The sequence below is a fragment of the Dermacentor variabilis genome, chromosome 9 (assembly GCF_050947875.1).
Source record: "Dermacentor variabilis isolate Ectoservices chromosome 9, ASM5094787v1, whole genome shotgun sequence".
Taxonomy (NCBI): Eukaryota; Metazoa; Arthropoda; class Arachnida; order Ixodida; family Ixodidae; genus Dermacentor; species Dermacentor variabilis.
In genome coordinates, this window is record NC_134576.1 from 52,408,431 (window position 1) to 52,435,848 (window position 27,418).

Below are 27,418 nucleotides of genomic sequence, written 5' to 3' on the forward strand. Positions count from 1 at the left end.
TTCCTAATTCTAGCGTAAAGTCAGACAGTTGAGCGTCACGATGCTTTGCTGTGATGTGGACACATGAACCCTCGGAAACAAAATGCAACGAAGTTCAATTGCTGGCGCGCTTCCCTGTGTGAGCTTATGAGAACTTCGTTCGTTGCCAGCGTCTATTGGCGCATCCCGGTGCCGACCAAAGTCACTTCAAACGAAAGAAAACAATTAGGCCTCGCTTGACTAATGACAGCTTGTCGATACCGCCCGTCCTCCGAGAGTCATATCCGTCAGCGCTGTCACTTGGCACGGCACTGTTACAGCGTGTCGTCGCACGAGCTCCCGTTGTTCTGGGCGTCTCCCGTAGCAAACCGCCTTCAGCTCTGTGCAGCAACATGCTTGTGGCGCAGCAACGTGTGCCTGAAAGGAATCGCCACAACGTCTCCCGAAAAGCCGGCGGCCATATCGCTCGTTTCAGGTTTATATCTAAGGCTTATCGATCAATTTCACCTAACAAACACTGCATGAAAAAAGAAGTTGGCAAAGAAGGACCTGAAGTTAAAAATAAAACTGTCAGCGGTTGGGATAAAGCTTGCAAGTAGCTTAAGGCAATTAAATATTCTCTAAACCAAGGCATTCTATTTATGGGTCTGATACGTACTGAGATACGTTGGGGCTGTAGGGATTGTGGGGCTATACGACAATTTTCACTACGCCACCGCTGCCACGAAGGATGTCTGTACACTTAATCATAATCATCATCGTCACAATCAGCCTATCTTTATGTACTCTGCAGGACGAAGGACTCTCCTTGCGATTTCCAATTACCCCTGTTCTGCGCCAACTGATTCCAACTTGCGCCTGCAAATTTCCTAATTGCATCAACCTCCCCTAATTGTCTGCCGTAATCGATTGCGCTTTCCTTCTCTTGGCACCCATTCTGTAATTCTAAAGGTCCACCGTTTATGTGCCCTATGCTTGTAGTAGTGGTCCTTAATGGACTTAATTGAGATAGTACACAGAAAATGTAACTTTATTTTTTACCGTGACAAGCCCGTACAACCCTATATATATAAAGAACATGAGAGAGGGTGGTAGAAATAGAAATCCTCTGCATGGCGCAGAATGGTTAGTTGGGCTACCTGGTCGATGTTCATCGTTGAAGTAATTATTACTCAGCACGACAAGGTTAAGCACGTACAAAAAAAAAAGAAAGATGCCACAAGCGCTGAACTCGCAACTAAGCTTACTTGAAAAAGAAAAAAAAACGAAAGATATAGTTCATACGCATACGAATCAAATAGTCCCGGCATGTGCACAAGAGAACACGGATCATTTCTTTTCTCTTTGATCATCTCTTGGATACCTAGCTACAAAGAGGTTGCCAGTGTTCCTTCGCGCAAGTGCCACGATCATTCGACTGCTATGTGCATAGATATATGTGCTCCCGTTTTCTTTTCAAAATAGGCTTAGGTGCCAGTTCAGCGATATTGCTGTACTTCTTTTTTTCTGTCCGTACTCAACAAGCCTGACGCGCCGAGTATTATTTCGACGACATAAATGTTCTACTATAACATATGGGTTGACGAGACGTACCCCTCAAGCTATTCCTAATGTTCGCCGTTAAAGACCCGGACGGAACTATACCCTCAAGGCTGTTTTGGACACCGTCACAGCGGAAAAGCGGATAGGTCAGCGGGTGCCACACGTTACGCCATGGCACCGGCAGGGAGTACGCGCATGCGCTCTGAACCACAATCCCCTTTCGCACGTTACTTGTGCCGCATGATTGCCAGAGCGAACGCGACGACGCGAAGTGACCCGGCTGTTCTGGACCTCTCGCAGCTGGAAGGCGACAAACTACTCGTTCTTCCAAGGCAAGCTCCTGGACGAAGGCATCCGCTACAGGCTCGGCACCCACCAACCAGAGAGACCGGTAAGCTCAGACAGCGTTTTTTTTTTTTCAAGAGTACCGATAAACCACTTAAGGTTATGGTCTGCGCATGCCAGTTTATGATCTGCACATGTGAGAATCCATCCACCTATACTTCAAAAAAAAAAAAAAAAGAAACAAAATTCAACGGGCTCTTAATGAGAGGCAGAGAACTTGTCACGTAGGGCCTTTCGAGCAAAACTCCTCTCTGCTTTCCTCTGGTTGAGCAAGACGTTAGTTGAGCGCCAGTCTTTGTCTCATATCTTGTCCTAGTGCTTCTCTCTCTCTCTCTCGCTCTCTCTTAAATTGTTAGGTACGAAAACTAAACAGTGGCTGATGCACTCCACGGTGCCAGTGCTGAAGGTCTGATGCACGAGCCTCGCTTTGTGAACGGCTTGGCGTCGCCATCGCACTTATGGGTTGCTGCTACGAAAACACGGAGGAGGGAAAAAAGAAGGCTAGGAGTAACAATAAATATAAAAGACTCGTGGGAAATGAGCCATCACCATGTTGTAGCGCGAATCTAGATCTGCCGAGCGCGCGGCCATCTCGCCGCCATCGAAATGCGGCCGCCGCGGTCGGAGTCGAACCCGCGACGTAGTGTGCGGGAACGCCACTGGGCTACCGCGGCCGGGTAAACTACGTATTTTGTCTGTCACGTGAACCGATGAGCGGGGCGGGAGAACAAGAGGCAGTGACGAATACAAAATTACACTGCCCGCACAGAGCCACGAAAAAATTAGTGACGCCACGTGCTGGCTTTGGCGCCTTGTTCCTTGCCAGAATTGCTTTGATGGCAACGCGTAGTCTGTCCGTACCAAATGCTCGAGTTCATTTCTTTCCCACCTGGCGGCAGCCCTGGCTTCAACGTCTGTGTTAGCTTGTGCGACCGCTTGAACATTTACTTGCACGCGACGTCGAACTATTTTTTCAAAATTAACTTCGAATCTATTACGTAAGATATTCGGCCCAGATGTAAATTCGGATGCATGCAGCGTGTGGTTTTGCTTATCTTCGATATATTGGCTTGCTTGATCTTTCAATAAAGCGAAACTGATCAGCTCGAGGAAACTCTGCATATAGAGACTAGAATGACCAAACTTAATTTTCACGAAGCCTTCATGTTGAATGCAGCATACTGAACATAATTTGACATCTAAATACCACGTCCATCTCTCTCGCACCTTTTCATTTTTTCTTTGCTTTCCGCCCCTCGTTCTCTTAGGGTCTTTAAACCCCACGTCTCCTTGCCCATGCAGAGTAGCAAGTAGCCGGCTTTGCGCCTGCCGGCACAGTCCTCTGCGTTTCATTAAAAAGCTTTCTCTCTCTCGCTCTCTCTCTGTGGAAATGGTCCATGCGTATTCATAGCGTAAGCTAGCTTTGGTGATAATTGGCGTTAGTTTAGTCTATAGACCACCGTGTGGCCACAGACGACGAAAGACGCCCGCGCAGTGCTCTCCGAGAGGCATCCGAGTTGTCATAAACAAAAATCCAGAAAGTAGCATCGATACGCCTACCTGCCGTGCGATGATATACAACTGCATCTCTGTGCTTCAGCAAAGGAAAAAATGGCTTCTAGGACAAGCTTCTAGGACAAAACGGCTTGCTTTCTCCCTTTCTCCACCTACAGGGGCACGCGCTGCCTTCCTCAATCTAACCAGCTAGCATTTAAACAAGCACTATAGACGTACCAGTTCGACGTGCAATCGAACTATACGTCTCTTGAGCTGGTCTCCTGGTTGTGACGAGGATGTGCGCCTCTCCCTCTCTCCTCCCTCACCGGCAGACTGTGGAGATGAGCGAGCTGCACCTGAAGAAGCGCGAGCTGCTGCCCGAGGAGTTCGACGCCCGTATCCGCTGGGCGGGCCTGGTGCACGGGGTGAGGGACCAAGGGGACTGCGCCTCCTCCTGGGCGTTCTCCACTGCAGGTACGGTCACCGTCGGCGCCCGTTTTTGTACTCGGCGATACCCGAATCCTCCCCCCCCCCTCCCCCAGAAATCTCAATTTACAGCCAACTCTAGCCGTTTAGTGAATAAGCTAGTGAATAAACCTCGATGTTCCTCGAAAATGCAAGAGGAGGTTGGAACAAAATAAGGCTTTGTGTTCCTGACGCAAGGTGCAAGGACCCTTCACTATACGCCCGAGAATAGTCTGATCGCACTCCTCTGCCACTCATCCTAGACAGCTTTTTTTTTTTCTGGACACAGTGTTGTTACTATAGTTAGAGCGACGGCTATCGACTCTACACATAACGTTACATGCCAGACTAAACATCTCGCTCATAATCTCGACTCCTCAGCGTCCTACATTGACCTGCTAGACGGTGCATGGATAAGGCCCACTTTGCGTGACCGATATTAGGCGCATATGCTGCGTATGTTTCTTTTTTCATTTGTTTTTCGAGTGCACTATTACATTTGAAGCCGAATGCGCGAAAATAAAAGTCCGTTTATAGTTCAGCGACGTCCTCGTCTGTCTCCCTTTGTACAGCGTTTCACTTCAGCTGTCTAACACGCCTCGGCTACCGGCAGAGGAACACACTTACAAAAAATGACATGTTTACTCGGTGATTTTGTATGTATATATATATATATATATATATATATATATATATATATATATATATATATATATACAATCATTTACTTGCATCGTGGACGATCTTCAGATTAGCCTGAAGCTTCTGTTACTCTGCAACTTTCAGCTGCGTAGATTAGTCGCGGTTGAGCGCACTATAATTACATCGTAATTTCCTTTTGAACAAAGTTTGCGCGCGCAATCGAAGTTTGATTTATCTGACCGGGCTTGTCGGCGTTCCGTCTCGTTTTCGTGTCAGGTCTATCGTTTCAATGAATTATCGAGGTCATTTTTTCCCACCAGATTCGTTTCTGCGATTTCGCAGCTGTGGCTTCCGATCGGCTGTCGATCCAGTCCCGAGGCGTGGACAAGGTGGAAGTGTCTCCGCAGGACCTGATGTCCTGCCTCAACGGGGGACGCCGAGTCGTCTGCCAAGGTGGACACGCTGACCGCGGCTGGAGGTTCCTCGTCAACTACGGGTGCGTGATTCCTATTCTCCCCAACTTGCAAAGACCGTGAAACTCACAGTTGCCTCGGGCGCCACTTACCGTTCAACCACATATAAGCCCCGTTTGAAGAAAGAAAATGCGAACGGGTCCGACACCTGCGTCGGACGCCTCGAGAACGCGAAGCTTTTGAGGAGTTTGCGCAGGGCTCCGTTGTTTGCTGCAGCGCGCTGACGCGTCCTCTTTCGGCTTTCAGCTCTTCTTCGGAGCTATGCTTAGGTAACTGGCAACCTTGGTGGTCTTGTCTCACCACCTTAATTATGGATGAACTTCTTGAAGGGGCAGCACAATATGACGAAGACAGAAGGCAGGAACACACAGGACAGCGCTGACGCAGTTCCTGCCTTCTGTCTTCGTCATATTGCGCTGCCCCTTCAAGACGTTCAAGCACCAACTCACCCAGACGTCGATCCTTCTATAGATTAACCCGCAAACAGGTGCACGTGAGCGAGCTGCTTGAAGCGATTGCTACGTTGATGCTCGAGTATATTGTTTTACTTATCGTTTCGCGCGATGTATGCACAGTTTGCGTTAGGTGCTCTGTACTCGAGAGACACCATGCACGCGAGGTGCAGAGACTTCCGCGTGAGCGCGTTGGGCTGCGTGCGCGGCGATCGAGATGTGCCGGGCAGCTGCCACACAATCACGGTAGATCATCTACAAGACAGCTTCGCTTTCAAAAAGTAATAATAATAATAATAATAATGGATGGGGAGGCGGAGAGTGCGGATGGGAAGGGGAGGGGCCCGTGCGGATTTCAGCGAGCTATCCAGCTGGAAACTCGTTCGCTGTGATGGCGAAGCAGGGTCTCACACTGGATACCGCGTGTTCTCGAGAACAACGCAGCGTCTGACTTCGTCCGTCTTCGTCCGTTGTGCCTCCGAAATACGTGCGCAGACGCCGACACTCTCGGACTCTGGGTGGAATGCATAACGCCGAACAATTTACCGTACCGCGCACGACTGCGCGGTAGCGCTTTCACATACTGACTGGATTGATTTCAAAGTCTTCTTTTTAAATGCGCTGTAGAACAACAAAAAATATTTTAGAAAATACTGCAACCCAACAATCCAAAGCAACGGTCAAGGACTCTGGATTTTTACACAAATTGCGTGGCCTCCTCCAAGGCAACATAGAATCCTTTAATCTTCTGCCGAGCTGAAAATGAAATTCTGGGGTTTTACGTGTAAAAAAAAAGTGCGCTTTCATTACGAGGCACGCCGTAGTGGGAGACTCCAGATTATTTTAGACCATTTAGGGTTCGCGCCCAATACACAGTACACGATAGCCCTCATCAAAATCCGCTAGCTATGGCCAGAGATCGCGAACCCGCGACCTCGTGCTTAGCAGGCCAACGTCATAGCCGCTAGGCCACAACGGCGGGTTTTCTGCCACGTCTTCACAGGCAGCGTCGAAGTACTACGATGTTTAAAAACGAAAGTCTTTTTTCCCAGATACGCATACATTCGCTAGGTTAGAAACATCAGATAATTGACTATTTTCGAATGCGGCGCGGTGCGCTCACTGTGTGCCTCATTTTTTCTTGTTGGATTACATCACAACTATGAGAAACTATGAGCAGGCTGAGCCTAGAAAAAAAAAAAAAGCTCGGATCAGCTAATTTGGCTAAATAAGCAACTTCATAACAGCGACAGTAAAGTTCAAACGAAAGCCATTAGCTTTATCCAAGGCGTTCAGCGACGCACTTTACAGTTTTGCGAGAAATAGCCTTGTACTTTCCAACATTGACATGGTTATGCACGTTTTTGAGCTTGCCAAACACAAAACATTCTTTAAAGGTTACTTTACCGCAGTAGTCGTCTTTATGCGGCAAAGCAAACTTTAGTTCTTCGTCTCGACGATATCCCGTGCCTAAAAGGCCCTACGTGCATTACCCCCACGTGTATGCAACTAGGAATTTTGCCATTGCAACTCTGAGACGCTAAGGGTGTTGTCCTCTAACGGGGGAAGGGGAAGGGGAATACAAGGATGAAAGGTAACCTGTCGTCTCTCCTTGTCTAGTCGTTCAGTACTCCTTCAGGAAAGCTTCAACTTTTTAACTGACATGTCAATTTTAACAAAATTTGGCAGGACGCTTTGTCTTCTTGTCGTCAGAACATGTAAATTTTATCACTCTAGCACAAATAGAAAAAAGCTACACATGTTCCGTTAAGCAAATGAGTTGGTTACGTTATGAAAACTATCATTTGAAAAATGAAGTTCAATTAAATTTTTCAGAATATCTTCTCAGAGCCCTATATTACAGGATAAGGGCAGCTACTTGCAATTTTATCCCTCGTTCTGTAGAAACAGCATCACACGAAAAAACTGAGTTTTTTTTTTACTGTTACCCAGAAATCTACGCTTCTTTCTCGGTAAAAGAAATTTAGAAAAGCGAGATATTTATAGTTTTGTTCCTCAGACATTTTCAGCCTATAGAATCTTTCTTTTCGCCTTTGCAGTTTCGACACCATAGTGTTCCTAGAAGTCCAATTATTTTTGTATACATATTCGTAATCTTGTTTTAACAGCGGAGCTGTTCTATGTCGAGCCTTCGTATTCCGTCGCCCGGTGAAATACAGGGGGGCATAGCACGCACCGGGGGAGGAGAAGGGCATAGGAGCAGGTGTTTCGCCGGCGCGCGCCCTTTCGCCCCATGTATTCCACTCGGCGAGAGCGGCAGCGCAGACGTCGCGCAAATCCAGAGCGTCGAGAGCGAGAAGCGCAAGCAAAGCGCCAGCGGAGGGAAGCCGCTATCGCCGAGGATCGAGAACGGGAAGCGCAGGCCAGGCGCCAGCAGAGGCAAGCTAACCCCCAACTTCGAGAGTAGGAGGCCGAGCAGAGACGCCGACGCAGTGAGATTCCTCTTACGGAGGGTGCCGAAGGACGCCACAAGAGAGAATTCCTCGACCGTGAGGGCGGCCACAGCTGCAAGGTGTACGATAGACTGTGGTGTGATCACAACTTCACGCAACTGAAGAGTGTGCGCAACCCGGAATCGAAGCTAGAGTGTAGCAAAACGAAGACAACGAGACAAGAGATTTACACGAAAATTGCGCTAAACACGAGTTCGAACTTGAGAAAACGACCACCGGCTTCGCTCCTTTTACCGCTTTCACTGCGTGGAACTGGCTTTAATTTTTTTGCTCGAAACTTCTCTATCAGCCTTGCCTGTAACAGATCCAGTCGTATCAATTACTTGCCTGTTTCCCCCTCCCCACCCCCAATACTCTAAACGTTTTTTCCTTATCTCGACCGCTGACCGGGTGATGCTTTCATCCACTTTAAATCCAAGCGTTTCTGGGAGGTGTATGTTACCTATGGGGCATCAGTGAGTGAATCCCTTGGCATTCCATTAGGATCCGCCGAGTGGTCTCCCGATTTTTTCTGCACCATACACATGCCCCATATTGTTCCGAGTACTTGCTCCAGTGTGTTTTTGTCCATTCTTGTAGATCTCTATGGCCCTTTTTTGTTTCCATTCTTTCCATCCAAATCACTGTCTCTGTGTCTCTCACTTTCTTTCTAATGACTCCTGGTGACGTATTCTCGGGCGACGACTTTCGGCGATACTATCGCCTTCGCGTGGCGTAGTGCTCAACCAGTCAATCAGCGCACACAGAAAGTGATGTCGCCGAAAGCCATCGTCTGATAACACGTCCCCTGGTTATCTATTTACATTTCAATTATCCCGTAGTCAGTTGCCAACTTTCTTGACCTCTTCCTCCACGCTTTTCGGGCACGGATACTTGTCGGCAGATGCAGATCTGCCGACGGCCTACTTTGGGACCATTTTTGGCATAGCTATAATAGCCCGCAAATTTGTAACAGATTTAACGAAACCTTACAAACTCTGATCAAACCAGGGCTCGCCCACCGCTGTTGGCTTAGCGGCTGCGGCGGCCGCATTTAGATACAAAAACAAATGCAAAAACGCCTATGTGCCGTGCATTGAGTGCACGTCAAAGAACTCCAAGAGGCAAAAAAAATATACGCAACTTCCCCTCCCCCAAATTTGGCGTGCCTTAGCATGGTTTTGGCACGGAAAACCCTAGAATTTTAAATCGGGACTCCGTTCGTCCGCGTACGTGGCGCCAACGGCCTGCAATTGCAGCCACCACCTCGTGCGATTCAGAAGCGTACGCAGCTTTGGTCTGGAGCGAGCCTACAGATCCGGAATATAGAGAAGAATTCCGTGCTCGGTATCGTGCTGTACAATGCCCATACCAGAACTGGGGTGGGCGAAAGCGTGCAATGCACAATATTAGAGGTCACACCATGCTGTCGCCTGCATAAGATACGACATAGCGGACCCACCCTGTATTACGCAAGCTGATTTGAGAGCATGTTCAAGAACTCCAAGTGGTAAAAAAAAATGAATCCAGTGCCCTCTATGCTGCACCTGTGTCGTTCAAGAATGGTAAATCCAATCAATCAATCAATCAATCAATCAATCAATCAATCAATCAATCAATCAATCAATCAATCAATGTATTGAGAATTTTGTCTTGTTCGAGCGATAGCTGGGAACTAGGATCAACAGCAGCAAGAGCCGTCTGCACCTACCAAGTAGCGCGACTGCGTACTGAGAATTATAATTCTGCCGCGTGACAACTGTGTGGCTGTACCCTTCACGCAGTGGCGTAGCCGAGGAGTGCTACCCGTACGAAGGCGCACAGAACAATGCCAGCGCCACCTGCCGCATCCCCCGGCGACGCATCCCTACCGAAGATGCACAGTGCCCCACGGGAAGGACGGACCAGAAGTACTTCTCCACTCCGCCTTACAGGGTGCCCGCTAACGTGAGTGCCTCAACCCCCTTGCAAGTCTTCTGCGATGTGCCTGAAACGGTACCAACCCTGTGGGTACAGACACGTTATGGATAAACACTGTGGCCAACTGTTAACGGGAATACGAGAGGGCGCTGCCCGAACTTGGGGGCGGAGCTTATACAGGGCCCCTCCGGCTGCGGGTGTCAATAAAAGTGGTCCGATTAACTGCGCAAGCTTAGAAAGGGGCCAGCAACACCAAAAAAATTTACCTGTTACTTAGCGGTGTGCTTCCAGGTTTGTCACTAAGCAAGTTTACTCCTGCCACATGCATGTGCTCTCTTCAATCGAGCCACACTATGTTGTATTAAAATGGGGAAGCTTCTTTGTTTCAAAAGCTTACACCGCCACGAAGCATAATTCCAGGATGCACATTCAAAACACAAGGGAATATGCGATGCTCGTGAAGCACACGATAAGACAAATTCCGACAGAACTTATAATGAATGGCGACGTTGATGCATTTAGCATTGAAAGAGTGTAGACACACACTGTACTGGCACTGCAGAGACACGTCATGTATGTGGTGTGTATGCAGCCGGGTTACTTCTCACATTTCCCGCTAGGCATGCTGCGCCATCTAGCGGCGCGGCTGCAAAGTGTGCCCGTGTGTATATCAAGACAACTTCGTCTGAACATTGTCACATGGTAGCGACAATATTATATTAGCAGTGTCATGTAATATTGGTAGTGTCAATATGTATGACGCGGGTTTGATTCCACCCAGCACCAGAGAAAATTTTCTCTTTTATCCCTGAAGAGCGGCACAAGCCCTGTGGAACATACCAAGTGACCCAAATTGGCATCTAAGGAGTTAATTGAAGAATAGCAAACTGGGCGAGTTGGTATAGTCTTCTTTTTTTTTTGTGTACTACCCTTCAGACAAGGTTCATCTGGAAGAGCACCACATACCGAGCGGCACATAATCAGTCACCCAAGTTGATAGCAAGGAAGCTTATTGAAGAGCACACATACCCAGTGGCATGTAACCAGTAAGCCAAGTTGGCACAACAGTTCGCATGGCAGTCCAATGCTCTACCCATTAGACCATGGACTACCCAGCTACTCAAGTTGGCGGTAAAACAATTGGAGATCTAATAGACGGGCAGAAATGAAATCACTTGAAAGTGCGTGGAGTACCCTAAGAATGCTAATCACATTAAAAGAGATAGGAAAATTTTAACACACCTTCTTAATTAAACAGTGATGTCTTGAAATAATCGCAGCTCCACATCTGACTGACAAGTTTTAACACTATTAGGAGTAGTCTTGTTCATTATTACACGATGTCGTGAAACTAATGGCAGTTAAGAAAATGCTAGTGCAAAAGATTTGGATTGCGTACAAAATAGGACAACAAAAGCTGCTCTTGTATATCTACACGTATATCAATGTTGCAAAATGCAGGTTGAGCTTTATTTTCTGTCTGGATTTAATGCACTGATGTCCCACTTGGAGAATATTTAATAATTGTAATATTAGTAGGATTACCAATCAAAAATTGAAAATGGCCAACCTGGATTGGAGTGTAAGTGTCCCAAAAAGCAACATGCATATACTAGACTTACACATCTTAAGTTTCAAGAAAGCTCAAGTTCTGAAGCTCAGCTGCTGGACACACTCTTAATAGAGAAACTAAGTGCATGAACACCTGCCACTTCACAAAATATACTTGCTGTATGTTAACCCATTGAATTAAGCTTTATCTGTACCAATATTCTGAGGGCAAACCAACTCGTGGGCTGCGCAGAAGCGCACAAAGCACTTCATGATCGTCTTTGTGTCCTCGAGTGCTCCTAATGTTCAGTACATCGACAATAAACACAAATGCATACGTGAAAATTGAGTACAAAAGACACATTATTTCACGTGATTCAGTATCGCGGCAGTAACAGTAATCCTTGTGGTTTTTACAGGAGGAAGACATTATGCAGGAGATCTACGCCAACGGTCCTGTCCAAGGTAAGCAAGCCTTTATCAAAGAAGCAGAACCAGTATTCGCAAGGAAGTTGTGTTCTTACAATAGAACTGCTCATAAACGAAGATGTCGGCCAAGCATCGCATTAGACCCCGTCTGCTTGATGAAAACATACAAGGGTACCTAGCAAGTGCCCACAAACCCAGTGCATACCTGTATACTCTATGAAAATGTACCCAGCAGAGTTTTCATTGAGCGGCCATGGTTGGACATGTTACTGAAAGTAGCCAGCCTATGAAAGATGGCGCTTACTATCTAAAAGCTTTGTAAAAGCAGACCCTGGGGTGTGTATTGCACGTGCATGTCTTCAACTTCTGTAAGATATGCTACATCAAAGAATATTGATGCAAATTTTGCAGACTAGTGCTAGACGGGTCATTCCCATGCTGTGCAGAAAAGCAGTCGCTCCGTAAATGCAAGGAACAAGGTCACATCACTAACCATGCAGAAAGTGTTTGCCTTTACTTTTGCAGCACAAGCTGTGGTTTCTTTCTTTCTGCATTATTTTATGTTTTTTTAGCAATAACTGTCGTGGCGCACAATGCCCGTAACATTTTTTGCACTCACACGAAGATGCTCTGGCAACTTCTTTGAAAGCAAGTTAACCTAGCCAAGCAGTGCGAACCTGTGCCAGACTGTGGCCTGGGTTTCAAGCCTGGTATTACAGCACAGAATAAGGCTATTTGCGTAGGTTGTGTTAAAGCAGCAAGAAACTAAGCTGCTATGTAAGCTCCTACTGAAGGTCGTGCAGGAAATAATCGCATTCTCTTGTCCAAACGAAACCAATCACCGCACAGATTATCTTTAATTACACATCACCCATATGCTGTTGAAACACTAATGAACAGAAGTGACCATAGGCAGGAAATCGATTTGTACTGCACGTTATTGGAACATAAATATTGAAACAATATTGTACAATACATATACAGTACTATGTATGTAAAAACTGTAAAAGCAATACAATAAAAATCGTACACATTGTAATGAGAAAAAACAGTCGACCGTCCTTCCGAAGACTTGGTTTTATGATAATGAAGTACATTCGAAACACACTGGCTCATACCCACTCTGGATGATGGGCCACGAATGAGGTGGTTGTATGCCCAGTTTACGACTTCAAAAAGATTAACTTGAAAAGGTAAAATTGTGAATGAAAAAGTAGTGTGTAATCGAGAAGTCAGACAGCTGAATGGCTCATTATATTTTAATATAAATAAAAAGATTCACTGAACCATGTACAACAGAAGGAATGTAGAAAAGTTTACAATAGGAATAGTAAGGAAAGTAAGAATTAGCACGATATATGTTTTGTCACTTGAAGAGATTCAAACACACAGTCGAACACGTCCCCATGGCTAAAACCCAGTGCCGAGACCCCAAAGAAGAATTTACTTGTTCAATCCTTTTCTCGGGTTGCCCTGTAACGTTCATCATAACAATATACTTTTTTTTCCGCAAGTGAAAGAAGACTGAACTCGTCTTGTATTGCACTAGCGGCATAATGATTTATTTCACTTTTCGTGCCTTTCTTTCCAGATGGCGCTTGTGATAACTATTACTCAGGATGACTGAATCTCGAAAAATACCGAACGGCTTTCATCTAACTGTCGAATTAAGTGATGGGATGATAACTTCAACTTGCCCACTGATGTGGGCTAGGAGCAGCTGGAAGGCCATTTGTGCCGTGTAAACAATTGTTTTCCATTCAAAACCAATCAGCAAACATCCACTTCCTTTCTTAGAACTCTGTGCTCACTAGTTTCCTGTCAAGAACGCTACGTCATCCTCATTACAAGCTTGCCGTTTGTGACCTGGAAATAGCCGGTGCGCAGCGTTAAAGGAAAGAAATGCACAAAAAATAGATAACAATATTGTTGCAGGACAACTAAACGCCCCAAGGTGTGCAAACAGTTATTAGAATGTACCGCCCAAAGGAGTTGCCAGTACTCCCTTTTGCCAATCTCTGATGACTCCTTTCCGACTCTTCATGTGTTTGCAGCACTGATCCTGGTGAAGGAGGACCTCTTCCTGTACCGCTCGGGAGTCTACAAGCACACGCGCATCTCCGAGTCCCTGCCACCTGAGTTCCGTAGGAGCGGATGGCATTCAGTTCGCATTCTCGGGTCAGTATACGCCTCTGTGCCCATGCTTTGAAAACAACTATAATATAAGACCATGTGAGCTGCTAGCAAGCGTATATGCAAAGAATACAACTCCGTCTCACCAACTCGGTGCATTGTGGCAAAAACTACGGGCCTCTCGACTGCCGAAAGCGCCACGCGACTAGTTGGCGCGGCACTTTTTTGTATTTTGTGAGCTTTCTTTCAGGCTTAGGAACTTCTATGTAACACATATTGAGCAACAGAAAGCTGGGTCATAAGTTTTTCAAAACGATCTGCGACTTTATCATTGACACTTTTTATGCGAGAGCTTGTTAAGGGCCTCGTGTCGCAGAAAACCCAGTGTCGGCTTCCAGCGTCCGCTGTCCTGCAAGTGAACATTGTCTAGTATATTTTGTATGGCACTAAAGTTGTATCACTAAAGTTGCTCAGGCCTTGTCTTCCATTTTTTACAAAGTTATTCCTCAGAATTTTGAGAATAACAACCCACAAACAAATGCCATGAAACAAAACACTGACAGTGCATGCTTTCTATGTTAAATCTTCTCAGAGTGAAATACTATAAGTGTGAAACAATAACAGAAGATCGGCCCATGCAAGAGGCCGTGTTTCTATCAGAAAGCTTGCCTTTGCGCACCGTGTTCGCCGCCAGCGTTTCCCAGTACATTGCTTGGTTACGTAAGCTGCTGTTGCCAGGAAGTGTGAGACTCTGTTGGGGATCTTCGAATGCTTTCACGTTTCACTCTTAAAGGTGAAGCTTGAGCGTCCCCTAATTTTGCTCTCAATATCAAGCAATTGATTATTTAATAATAATTATGTAATTAGGGGTCATACAAAAAATAGACCGACTTGCTCCAGGCGATGGCAAACAACATTACCTTGGTTCTGTCCAGCTATGTGGCACTTGCATATTTTTAAAATTTTGGCGTAAGTTATGTTGGACACATTGTGTAAGTAGTATTCTTGATATATTGGAGCAACTTTTCTGTTGTGGATAGTTTAGAAAACCAATGACTAATTACTGTACTAATTATGTTATACATTTAATAACATTTCATTGCTTTTATTGCACAAATGTACTTTCCATGACTAGCAATAAAGGTGAACAAGTTGTTCTAACTTTCTTCGAAGTGGAACTGCGTAAGAGCAATATAGGGTTAAATGAAGCCCAGGTGGCCAAAATTTGGCCGGAGCTCCGCGCTATGCAGTGTCCCTGAAAGCTCATGTACAGCTGCTCCTTATAAGGTTTGAAAACTACCCCCTCTCTTCCTAAAATAAAGGGCTCGTGGTGTCACATCCTAATTACTGCTTTTTCCACGGGCTCTCGAGACCTTTGGAGGTGCGACAGCAAACATTGTGGCTGCTTTCATGTTTCAGATGGGGCGTCGACAGATCTCACTACCGGCCAGTCAAGTACTGGGTAAGTGGCTCTTCTGTTTTACGCTTAGTTTCTTATTTCATGCTGCCATGCTGCAGTGTCAGAATAACCTATCAGAATAACGAGAACAGGCAGGGACCGTCTTTTGATTTAATATTTAACATTTTTTTCTTTCCTTTATATTTTTTTTTTGCCCTTTGTCAATGGCTTGCACGACACCACGTTTTCGCTATCGCCACTCTCGCTATCACACCACTGGGTGATATGACTTAAGCAGAATCGGAGGAATATAACTATGGTTCGGAACCAAGGGCAGCAATTTCTAAAAACCAATTTCATTGTCTTTCTTTCTTTCCATTTATGGCTTCGTTACAAAATACGGACTCTGGGCAGCCGTGTCACCGCCAACTCCTGATGCTTGGCAAATGTGGAAAACGCCACATAAGATAAAGACGACTATTATCAGAGACGCCTAAACAGTTCGCAATAGACTTCTGCACTAGTGTAGTACAGAGTACTGCACTTGCGCTATGACAATAGGTACAGCATGAAGAAGACATGGTCATCGCTGCCGTTAGGCGCGTCTCTATAGCCATACTGAAAACCACGCTTCTGCTGGTTCATGCTAATCAAGTGCGATCGAGATAGCAGAAAAATGGCACCTTCTAATCATGGCTCCGTCGGCGCACAGCTCTGCGCCAACTCTTGGGGCCATGCCTGGGGCGAGAACGGCTACTTCCGCATCGTGCGGGGCGAAGACGAAAGCAAGATCGAGTCCTTTGTGCTGGCCGTGTGGGGCCGCAGCTACGCCTCCTACTACCGGCAGCAGGGGTCGGGGCCACGGGAGCGCGAGTATGATGGATACCCCGGCGGCTACCCTGGCTATCCACCCAACGAGGTCAGCTAAACCCCACCACCCACCTTCTACCATCGCAGTGCATTCACGCCTTTATGTGCCTCCATTTCGCACTAAACGAGGGCTGGATTGCGCATATGTACACTTCATCAAAACTGACTGCAAATCATCGCGCATGCATTCAAAAGTCTGAACCACCACACTAACACTAGAAAACCTTCCATTGCGACAGAAATGTGCCACTTAGCGGAACAATGATGTTAGGTTATTTAATAAACTGTGCCTGGAATTGCTTTTCACGAGCTTTTCTCAAATTTAAATGTTTCACCTTCATGTGCCAAAGCTTCTCATTGTATGCATGAAATGAAAGCCATGCGTTCCTAGGCAGACGTTTTGTGCAAAAGCACATAAAGTAGACAGAGTTATGGTGGCTGCAAACAACAAGACTGCATTTTCATTACACTAGGTGCTGCTGAACAATATGTTGCTGTGACACAATAGGTTGAAACCATCAGAGTTATTTATGCCCTCCAGCCAGCCTCCATGAAATTTGATTCTGACAGAGCCACAGAGTTCTCAATGTTCTTGAATTCCTGCTCTAACACAGCACATCCACATATGTGCAGCAAGTTTGTTATGTCTAATATGGTCACATACTGTAAAATGTGCCATTGTGAGTTTTATTTTGCTAATAGTTTCAACCTTGTCAACCATCTACTACTTCATTGTCCATGCTGTACAACAAGGTCACACTAGAAAGCATGCATTACATGTACTTGCACAATAAACAATACAAACAATGTGTTCACGGTCAGGTCCACCACCTTTTGGTAACATAAGACTTCCCGTGTTATGTTATCTCATGTAGCTGTTTCATTTTTTTGGTATTTCAGGCAATGCATTTGAATTCTATGTAACATTACCACAATCTTTTCTTGCTTCGTTTATTTACAAGATGTCAGAAATTTTATTCTTGCCAGCTTATGCTGACATTCAGTGTTTCAAGAGTGCTTGCATTGTTTACATCCTGGCCTCAGGCCTGTTTTACGAGCTGTACACATTTCTTGTAGGTAAATAAATGTATCACTGCCAATGCACTATCACTACAAAAGTGTTCTAGTGAACTCTTGAGCTTTTCGTGTTTGCTTGTTCCACAAACACAGGTGAGTACGCACTTGAATACCATCCTTATAGGAGCTACCTGTCCTGCAAACAATAGGGGGTTCCTCTGGATGCAAAATACAGCACATATTTGTCTCCTGATCAAGTTTTTTGAACAAATGATGAAATGAGCCTCAAATGATGGATTCGAATCTTCTCTTGTAATCACAAACTTCACTAACTGTGTGTGATATATAATATCGCTGTAATTGTCATTATATCAAACAAGAAAAATCTAGCACAAGTCTTTGTTCTTGTGGCAAAGTGCAAGTGAAAAGCAAAATGGCACGTGCCTCATGACATGAACCTGCTTTCGTCCAGTAGCCTGCCAAATTGTGCAATTCAAGTTCAAAATTTCCTTCTCTTGAAATTTTAGAAACCATAGTAAGCACCAATAAGTGAAACAAGACTTAGCTACCATTCAGTCACAACTTGGAATGCTTTCCTATAACATTTACAGTTTTCCTTAAATATAGAAGCACATTCATTTAAAATGATAGTGCTTCTATCAGAGACAGGCTGCCGTAATCCTGCATTATTGCATATGGACTCTCAACCTTTCATTGTCACTTCATATTATATGATAAATGGCTACTGCTGTAGGTGCACTGAAAAAAAAATTGAAATAGCACTTCTCACATTACTTTGATTAAAAACAACACTAAATTCTTTTTTGAGGTTTTTTTTACACTGTTTACAGGATATTGTTACATGAAAGTAAAAACTTTTCGACTGCTTGTAATGCATGGGGTCATATCACATACAAGACAGGAAAAATAAAAGAAAATAAGGATCTTTCAAGTCAGCAATCTTTAGTATCACATGTTCTCATGCCATCTGTAGTTCCTGCTTAGTGCAGCTAAGAGGCCTAAATGTTTGAGAAGCATCAATGTTAAGGCTGCTATTTTCTGTGGTTGTGTCTGCTGACATCCTCAACAGTTTGTTGAAAAGAGCGCAAACCATTAAAGAAGCAATGAACAATTACAATAGAACTTTGATACCATCCTGTTACATACTATTTACCAGTGTCAACGTTCATGACTGAGAACACAAAAGAACACATACAGATCCATTTACTTTTTATCGTTTCGTGCATCCCCAGAAAACACTGCCTTTTGGCACCAAGATTCAATAGATCGCCAAACTGCGATCATACGATACATTTTCCGGCCGCCAGATCCCATGTAAACAAGAAAAGGTGCGAGGTATGCACGACTGAGAAAAAGTAGCCGGTTGCACCGCCCACGTCTCACGTGAAAACGCTGCTGTGCACTAAGGTTCTTATTCGGGTAACAGTAAATCTCCTCCCAGTTCGCTGCACGCCACGTTCGTAGCTGTCGCTGCCAACCCTACTGTGATAAGCATCTTCACATATCTGTTTAATAGGTGATAACTCAAGTATGCCGCCCTTCCCTACTGCCGGTGGTGCGAAGGGAGCGTCATGCATCTCTCTGGCATGATTGTAAGCATCGTACTACCTGTGCTTCCCGTCGCGATCTTAAAACACTACACAATTGGAAAACAATGATATGCGTCTCAGGTCGCTTAGGCCCAACCAGCTTGACACGCATTCGCGTCTCATGCTGCAACAATTCATGCTGAGTGGGCACAGCGAAACTTCTCACCAAAATGCCCTGCTCGTAGAAGCTGCTGACCCAGGATGAATTCTAGGAGCACAAATGTAAGCTTGTAGAAGCTGTAAAACGGTCAACGCGCATCTTGGGGCTGTTTGAGCCCCACCAGAGCGGTTTGCATTGGCACCTCGTGCAGCAACGATTCACACAACGCTTCGAATTACATAGACGTCAACTATAGTTGAGTCTGTCAATTCTTTGTGACCTCCGATCACATTTTCTCAGTTGGTACATCTTTTCTCACGTTTTTATTTCCAAAACTGTATGAACGAGGTTTTACTGTATACTGCTTCTACAATATGTCACTGCTTGTGCATGATGCACATTTAACAGTCTTGCACAACCTTGTCCTTGGTAAAACTGCACTGGGTTGCTACCCCACAAGCCATTTGGTGTTGTACGACAGTCCAAATCTTGGCCCACGAGGGATTTATGATACCATGCAATTGCCAGCTCACATTACAAGGACACAGCTTGACACCATGCTTGAAACCATGAAGTCAAGCTACAAGTGACACCAGTTTTGAAGTGGTTCAGTTACTGTATTTGCTCAATTATAACCCACCCTGTATTGTAATGTGCACATGATTTTCATGAACAGAAATGAAGGATTTCATGCTCTCGATTGTAACACACACCCCTATTTTGCCTGCTGTGCCACTCCCTGGCTATGCCACTGTGTTGGGTTGTTGGTCAGTCATTTTTAACAAGGATGAACTGTAGCTCAACGCCAAGACATGAACACAGAAAGGAACAACAGACGCACAGTGCCAGACATTGGTTGTTGAAAGTAAAAGCGGTAAGTATATCATTGTTGCTTCTCGTGTCTACATCCATCTGTACATTTTACACATCATCCCAATTTGATATGACCTCCATGTGGCAACGTATGCGACTACATGTGAGAACACCGATCTACGTATGACAGTGAAGCGACAGAGTCTCATGAAATAGCATTTATGATGAACCTGAGTATGAGTCTTCAGTAGGGGTCTTCAGAATGTGTGTTCAGCTCATTCCTACAGTCGAAAACTCAGTGCCTGCAAAAAGAGCAACATAAAAAAAAAACAATTAGTATGAGGAAGTGGGTCCAACTGCTATATTTAGGTACAGACAGGCAAGCAAGCACCAGGTTGCTAATTGAACTAACACAACTCGTAGCATTAGCACTATGTCTCATTGATAGCCCTTTCTAACAGACCCTGCATTTTCTGCGTGCTATTTGTAATTTGTAATGCTCCTACAGAGGACGAGCTGGGCCCGTCCAAACTAAAACCTTGAAAAACAAGTTTGGCATCAGTGTGCATAGATTAGTTAAGCTTTTCTCCATGTGTTTCGTTTGATGTTGCACGACAGGTGACACGACAGAGCAGCACATTTTTGGACAGGCAACCAGCATTCTAAAATGATGCTGTCGGCTTTTAGATGCTCTCATAGATGAGAACCGGGAGCTCCCGACCTCAACTTTGCAGAAAGGATGCAAATCCTCAGCCGCTCACATCATGGCTTGTCGCTCACCCCTTCCCGAGTACATTCCGACAACTGCTAAAGGTCAAGTGCCAACAAGGAGATGCTTCGTGTGCTGAAAATGATCCTCAGATGATTAAAAGACAAGCGCTCAATGAGAATCCAGGACCTGGTGCTAGAACTGCAGTGTGGTGCAGTACACACATTGAAGTGAACCACAGAGGCTGGCTTTCAGAATGGTTGACGCGAAGTTATACGGGTGTTCAAAGTGTCAGTAGCACCATATTTCAATGCAAAGAACACACCTTTCCAGCAGCTAACTTTTGAATTTTGAAGCTCCGCATTGAAGTTTTTGTTAGTACAGTTGAACCCACTTATAGCGATACCTGTTTTAACAATATATTGGTTATAACAATGAGAAGCTACTGCACCATCAACTTTTGTATGTTCTCCATGGTGAAATAACTTGCTTACTACCATGTGCTAATGCCACATTATCGGTAATGACGATAAAGTCTGGCTGCTGGGTGTCTGTGCCAAAAGGTAGTGAAATGCGAAATCCTTGAACAGAAAGAAATTCGAGCTGCTGAACGATGGCCCACTGCCCCAAAAGCCGCCGTGCGCTCATTTGCCAGCTTTCTCCATGGAACTCCCTCCTGTCATCCTTCCACGCCTCTGAACACGAATGGGCTGAGCCCATAGCTCTACGCCATGCCCCCCTCTGAAACACAAATGGACCGTGCCAACCCCGCTGCTCCCAAATTGCTCGCTGGCTCCTCCTTCAGCGCAGTTCGGCAAACAGCTTAATTGTTCATATTCGTCTGTTGGTTGCGTTGAAATCATTCCTAGCCACATGGTTTCTCAGCCTCATTTGACTCGCCGCCAAAACTGAAGACGGCTGGTCCGCCTGCTGATCATCGGCAATGCACGATGTTGCCAGTGAAAAGAAAGCGCATGGCTATAGATTTGGAAAGTAAGTGCTTCTAACTAATGAGGTGATCATTACGACCGTGCTTGCATCGGATAGCGACGTCAGTGATGACACGGTAGGGAAGGCTGCCTCAACGTTATCCTCACAGGCGGCCCTGGTAGATGATTCAGTCCCTCCAGGGCTTTGTTTTTGTGAGGAACCTTCCGCTGCATTATGTGGAGCACCTGGATGCCTTGGAGGAGGATGTCGGCAAGCTTCGCATAAAGCGTGCGAGGCTGATGGACATAGGGTTTTCTCGTGCAAGTCAGTGAGAACTATGTGATGAGATGCTTGTGGGGATCTTTCCTCAGCCTTTCTTCTAGATTTCTCAAGCCGACGGGCTGCCACGGCAACTTTCTCGCATATCTTAAAAGGCCCCTTTTGGAGCCACTAAAGCAATGCCTTGGCAGAGCTCGCATATCACTTGCTGCCTGTGACCCTTCTTTGCAGTTGTTATAGCAGCGCCATTCTTTAACGCCAACAGCCACGGCTTGTTACACATGATCGGAGCACCCAGGAAGCAGTTAAATGAGTGAACATAATCAGCAGCTGGATGGAGGAAGCTGGTGGGGATGGGCTCTGGCCTACCCGCCATTATAGTTTTCTAACATCAGCTCTGCCATCCCCCTATTTGAATTTTTTCATGCAATGCGATTATAACAATTATCCGTTATAACAATTGAATTTTTATGGCACTTGAATAATGTTATAAGTGGATTCGACTGTACTGCCCTAAGAAAGCTTTCAGTTTATTTTTATTTTTCAAAACATCTTTTTTTCAATGCATCCAACTGAAATAAAAAGCTTCAGCGGTATATTTGTTGCTCTTTCGTCGTGTATATGTTTAATTGTATGGATAAAAACAATCTGTATATTCGGGTCATTTTCACAGAGTGCTCAGTTGCGAAAGGATTAAAGGTATGCTGAATAGTGAAATAAGCCGACCTATTTCAGTGCTAAATTACCCTTCAACAATACCTAAAGAGCCACTATTACCACAAGAGGAAGCTTAACAAGTTACGAAAGACCCACAAACAAAAGATGAATGGCCAGACTGCGAGGGTGTCTGCCAGATACCATGTAGTTCTTCATCAGTAATGATCAACTTCATTGTATTCTATAGGAGCCAAAGAATGGACTTGGCAACTTCCGAGAACATTTACTGCTCTACAACGGCTTCATAGTGAGACAATCGTCCGTGACATGTTGACAAACCGGCACGAAACTAAGAAAATGCAGAACTTAACTTACATTTTCTACTCTCATAACCAACCTCCTACTGCGACATTAACTGAATATAGACTTCTGAAATATAATAGTTTACAAGTGCAAACTGACTTAGTGCTTCTCTTTAGCGTTACTCTAACACAGCTACCTGGCTGGACTGGAAGTACTGCACAACAGATGTCATCAACACGTTGACACAAGTGCATGGCACTACCGTAAGTGCAAGAACAAGAATCCAAACCTCTCAAAGCTCCCGAGTCCACTGGGTGCCACAGGAGTCTCTGGCCTTTCCCACTCAGCCATACCTCGTCATAACTAAGTTGCATGTGACATGAAAATACCTTCATTATACCCGTTATTTGTTATCATGCACAAGCGTATACTATTCAAAACCTGCTGATATCAGTGGGGAATATTTTATCTTTCCTTTATTATATGCTCGAAATTCGCTGTAACTTGCATTTGGACAATTTTGGTGGGACCCCGCTAAGTTGCACATGTTACCGCTCTAGAGAAAATAAAGAAACCGAGTTGCCAGGTTCGTCTTGGGGTGGTACAGAAGGAGAGAGAGTTGCAAGGCACTGAAATCTTTGTTGGGAATCGAATGATTGCCCAATGAAGAGAACAGACTGAAGTCTCTATGTTTAATATACCACAGTAAGACTGGAAGTAACAAAGAAACTTACCCACTTACCAAATGAACTCCACTATATCTCAAGATGCAATGACCATGACTCCGAAATTCTTGAGTACCAAACCGAGACATACCGTACATGTATGCTAACTCCTTGTTTGTCCAAAAAGTAAACCAGTGGAACAAGGTGACTGAAGAGCAAGTGCATTGTGTAAATGAAGATGTATTCCATTCATTCGTGTAAACCTTTGCTCAGTGGTGGGAATGCCTTACAGTGTTTTGGAGCAGCCATGGGAGCAGGCCCAATCTACTTTTGGAGCAACTACTGTTGTGTTTGGAGAAGGTGTAAGATTCCACGGGAGTGCACGCAGAGAAACGAAATATAGTTCAGTGTTTGTTTCAGTTCATGCAATCACTTCCTCATAGGAACCCGAAGCAAAATAAGGGTTTCATCGCAGCACATCATGACGGCAGCAGTAGGCACACTAACAACGACAAGCTAATGGTTGCGCTGTGCGAAAGCACCAAAGGAACACGAAAGGGGCACTAAAAAGAGTAACGCCAAATCAGTTTCATCTGATTAAATATTCGTTCAAAACTTCATTTTCATGAATGTTATGGTGATAAGTAGGAGTAAACAAAGGTGGCAGTTCGTCTTAATAAAGTTAGCACCAAAACACCAAGGCCAGTGTGACGTCACGGACTTGAAAGTATTTTTTCATATTTGGGCCGTTGTGGGCCAGAAAAAAGTTCAAGTTTTGCTAAGTACTGTCTTCTGCTCTTCTTGGATAGAATGCAGTACAACTTCATCAATGAACAGTTATCAAGGCCCAAGCAGTCCCCATGAGAATCTATGACGTCACGGTAAACTGGGGCGGAAACACCCAAGACTGGGTGGTGTTTCACCACCAGTCCTTGGTTGTATTTTTTCTGGCTTACCAAGCCTTTCTTGACAATCTCTGTGATACGTGTGTACCTAGTCATATGTGCTTCTTTTACAGTAGAGATACAGTAGAACCTGGGTACAACGAACAGGCTTATGTGCTAAAAACAGTTCCCATATCAGAAGATTTAACATACCAAAACTCATCTGTAACAAACTTTTCCTATGTGTTTATTATGTATTATTTTATTATCTGAAGTCAAGGAAAGAAACAAGGAAGGAAACAATTTTTTTAAGCCAAACTTCTGTGCAGCAGGTAGTAATATCTGACTGCGCATTCCACTGTTCTTCAACGTCACTGAGAATGGCGACTCAATAGAATGTCACTGCGATGCACCTTCGATTAGTTTTTGGCACACTTCTGAGCAATCTCACATGCATAGTCAGACAGAAAAAGCAGGACAAAAAAATAAAAAAATAAAAGAATGTAGTAATGTATCCTATGAACACTGTATCTGAGGCATGCCAGCGGCATTATGGCACTGGGAGTGGACACCACAAGCCTGAAATATCTAATGTTCAGTTCGTTATGAACAAGTTACCGTATTTATTTGATCATAAGGTGGTCACAATTATAATGCGAGGATGCAGTTGCCGCACCAAAAAAGAAAAAAGAACTTGCATATCCACACTAGTATAAGACGCTATAGGGTAGCCTACAGATTATTCAGACTCGGCTGGGACTGCCCGAAATATTGAATAATCGAAAGACCCTGGAGTAACTTAAATAACCTTTGTGGATTATAGACAACTTTTGCCTTATAATGTGACTTTAAGGCATTGCGTGGAACACTGCCTACACCTAATGCAATATATGCACTGCCACAAAGTCCCACCTCAAGGCCAAATTCGTATATAACCCGCACCCCGCCTTTACTGCTACACTTTTCTAATCTCGGGGTGGGTTATACATCTAAAATCAGTATTGCCAAAAATTTCGTGCTACTGCAGCCATATTGAAACAGTAATTGAAGCTATCAGCCTTGCATATAAGGCAGGGGGTAACTTCACGCCTAAGGATTTTAGAAAAAACAACCTTCCTTTATGTTTGAATAAATACAGTGGTTTACATGAATATCAGTCAGCCAGTTTTGGGCATTCAATATGCCAGAGCCACGACAAAACCAGTCCTTGTCAATATCCCGTTGTACTCAGTTTCAAAGAGTGACACTGAAGGGAACTTTGAGGAGATGGCCACTGTAGATTTTTGTCCTTGAACTTTAGGGAAAAGTGGGAGGGGGGGGGGGTGTTGCATCCTCTCAGTCCCACTCCTGTTGCAGAATCCTTTTATTCTTACCTCTCTGCCTTCTCATCTTGAGCACTGAGCGTGTTTGTCAGGGCACAAAAGCAACACGATTCTTTCCGAAGCTGCGCTTTAGCCCTCAGAGAACTACTACCGGCATCCTTTGCAGCAGCGATGGTGGAGTGAAACTCATGAAGTTGGCCTACTAACTGACCCAGGCAAAACATACCAATTTGCCACCATGTTCAATATGAAAGCTTATGTCCAGCAACAAGCAGTAACAAATATGCTCCACTAACAAGTAAGAAAACTACTATAATGTGGTCTACCTTTGCTTTCAAGGTCCCTCATCTCCAAAATGTTGCTTTTCAGCTTGAGCTTGAGAATTTCACGGTACAGTTCATCCCTGAAAGAAAGAGAATAAAACCAGTGCAAGTTGGTACAATGCCTTACTTTCTTTTCCTTCTTAATGTTCTCATGTCACAATATGGTTATACTGAGCGATTACCAATTCGTACAGCATATCATTCTATTAGATAAAAAAATAACACACAAACAACACACGTTTTGCTATGAAAAATGTTAGTAATACTCTGCTGCCCAAACCTGTAGGCAATCACTAGAATGATTAGTCTCCTGAAAAATTAAAGTATGTAGTCAATTGTATGCCACTTGTTAAACACAAGAAAATATAACTACTAATCACATGTGTAAAGGAAGATCACTTAATTAATGAGTGATACCAAAGTCAGATGGGCAAATTTAGTGACTGAGCAAGTGCACTTTGCTGCGGCAAACGCCACTTTAGCGGCGGGCTGCTAGATGAGAAAGGAAAGTGCCATTTGAAATTTACGGCAGTGTCAACTGGAAATTTAGTCAGCCCATTACAGTCACTGACTGATTTTTCGGACTCCAAAAATTCAGACATGCTCGATTATTCGGTCTGCTTCGCGGCACCGCCATTCCCCCCATAGACCATAATGTATAACAACTGCCGAAAGTTCGGACACCGTGCAACCTCTCGTCTGATTTTTCGGACACTCCTTGAGCCAACTCGATCAAGAGCACCATGCACCGACTCTGACCGGTGCATGGTTCGACTTGCTGAATGCAATTTTTGTTTTGAACAGAGCCTCCTTGCTGCCCCACGAAGTGGCATTACTGGAAATCCCCGCTCATCATTATCGTTTTTGCCTGGTTCGATAGAGTTGTTACAGCAGTTCCGGTCTCAGCTTAGTAAGCCATGTCAAGACAATCCAGCAGCTGATTTGTTTGTTTCTTCGTGCACGACGCTGTGAGTAGGCCACGTTTTTCGTTTGTGCGACTGGTGTCGGCGTGACGGCGTGGTGGTGTTTGCTTTGTGTACTGTGTCGAGGTTGCGGTGATCCAGTGCGGGATACGGAAACAATGCGTCAAGTGTCTAATGGCACCGACAGTGCCTGCACAGACTGCGCTGGGGCATGCCGGCAAGGGGGTGCCGGGAGGCCTAGGATTTGTCGCCTTCCCATGTGCTCCCTACTGATGCCGAAAATGTTCTGCGGAGACCTGCGAAGTGGTTGCATTGCGATTCCGGACACCGTCTCATTTGACAGTTTCCCAGGTGCTGACACTGCTGTACTGACATGCGTAGAACTAGACGACGGCGAGATCATTCGTCAGGTTTCTGCTGCCCCGCCGGACGATGACTCTGAGTCGGAAGATGACACACCATGTGCTACGCTGCCGTTGCATGCGGAGCGTGTAGAAGCAGTGACTGTGCTTTCAGCCGCCTATCCGTACGACCCTCTCCGAGATTCAGGCTTATCTGATTGCGTGTAAACAGAACAGCGTGCAATGGTCGATTCACGATTTCTTCAAGCATACTGCCGAGCCCGAATAAGTGCATGGAAATAAAGGATTTCTTTTTGTCTCTTAATTTGCTTTTTTGGACACCTGTTTATTCGGACATTTTTGCAGTCCCCGTGAGGTCCGAATAAATGGTC

At 45.0% G+C, this 27,418-nt stretch overlaps 2 protein-coding genes across 3 annotated transcripts in view; one reads left to right on the forward strand and one right to left on the reverse strand.

Moving 5' to 3' along the window:
• The window catches only part of LOC142592688 (putative peptidase C1-like protein F26E4.3), a 44,727-nt gene extending 27,473 nt beyond the window's left edge, over positions 1–17,254 (forward strand). For both annotated transcript variants that reach the window (XM_075704257.1, XM_075704258.1), the window contains exons 5-12: positions 1,822–1,912; positions 3,696–3,837; positions 4,813–4,966; positions 9,633–9,795; positions 11,739–11,784; positions 13,803–13,926; positions 15,301–15,343; positions 15,993–17,254. In XM_075704257.1, the coding sequence (XP_075560372.1) occupies positions 1,822–1,912; positions 3,696–3,837; positions 4,813–4,966; positions 9,633–9,795; positions 11,739–11,784; positions 13,803–13,926; positions 15,301–15,343; positions 15,993–16,208 (979 nt within the window). In that variant the 3' untranslated portion in view covers positions 16,209–17,254. The remainder of the gene's footprint in view (positions 1–1,821; positions 1,913–3,695; positions 3,838–4,812; positions 4,967–9,632; positions 9,796–11,738; positions 11,785–13,802; positions 13,927–15,300; positions 15,344–15,992) is intronic.
• A 2,639-nt stretch (positions 17,255–19,893) lies between these two features.
• The window catches only part of ave (sterile alpha motif domain-containing protein aveugle), a 34,755-nt gene continuing 27,230 nt past the window's right edge, over positions 19,894–27,418 (reverse strand). The window contains exons 5-6 of the mRNA XM_075704259.1: positions 25,766–25,842; positions 19,894–19,992 (exon numbers count right to left, since the gene is read on the reverse strand). Coding sequence (XP_075560374.1) covers positions 19,961–19,992; positions 25,766–25,842 — 109 coding nt within the window. The 3' untranslated portion in view covers positions 19,894–19,960. The remainder of the gene's footprint in view (positions 19,993–25,765; positions 25,843–27,418) is intronic.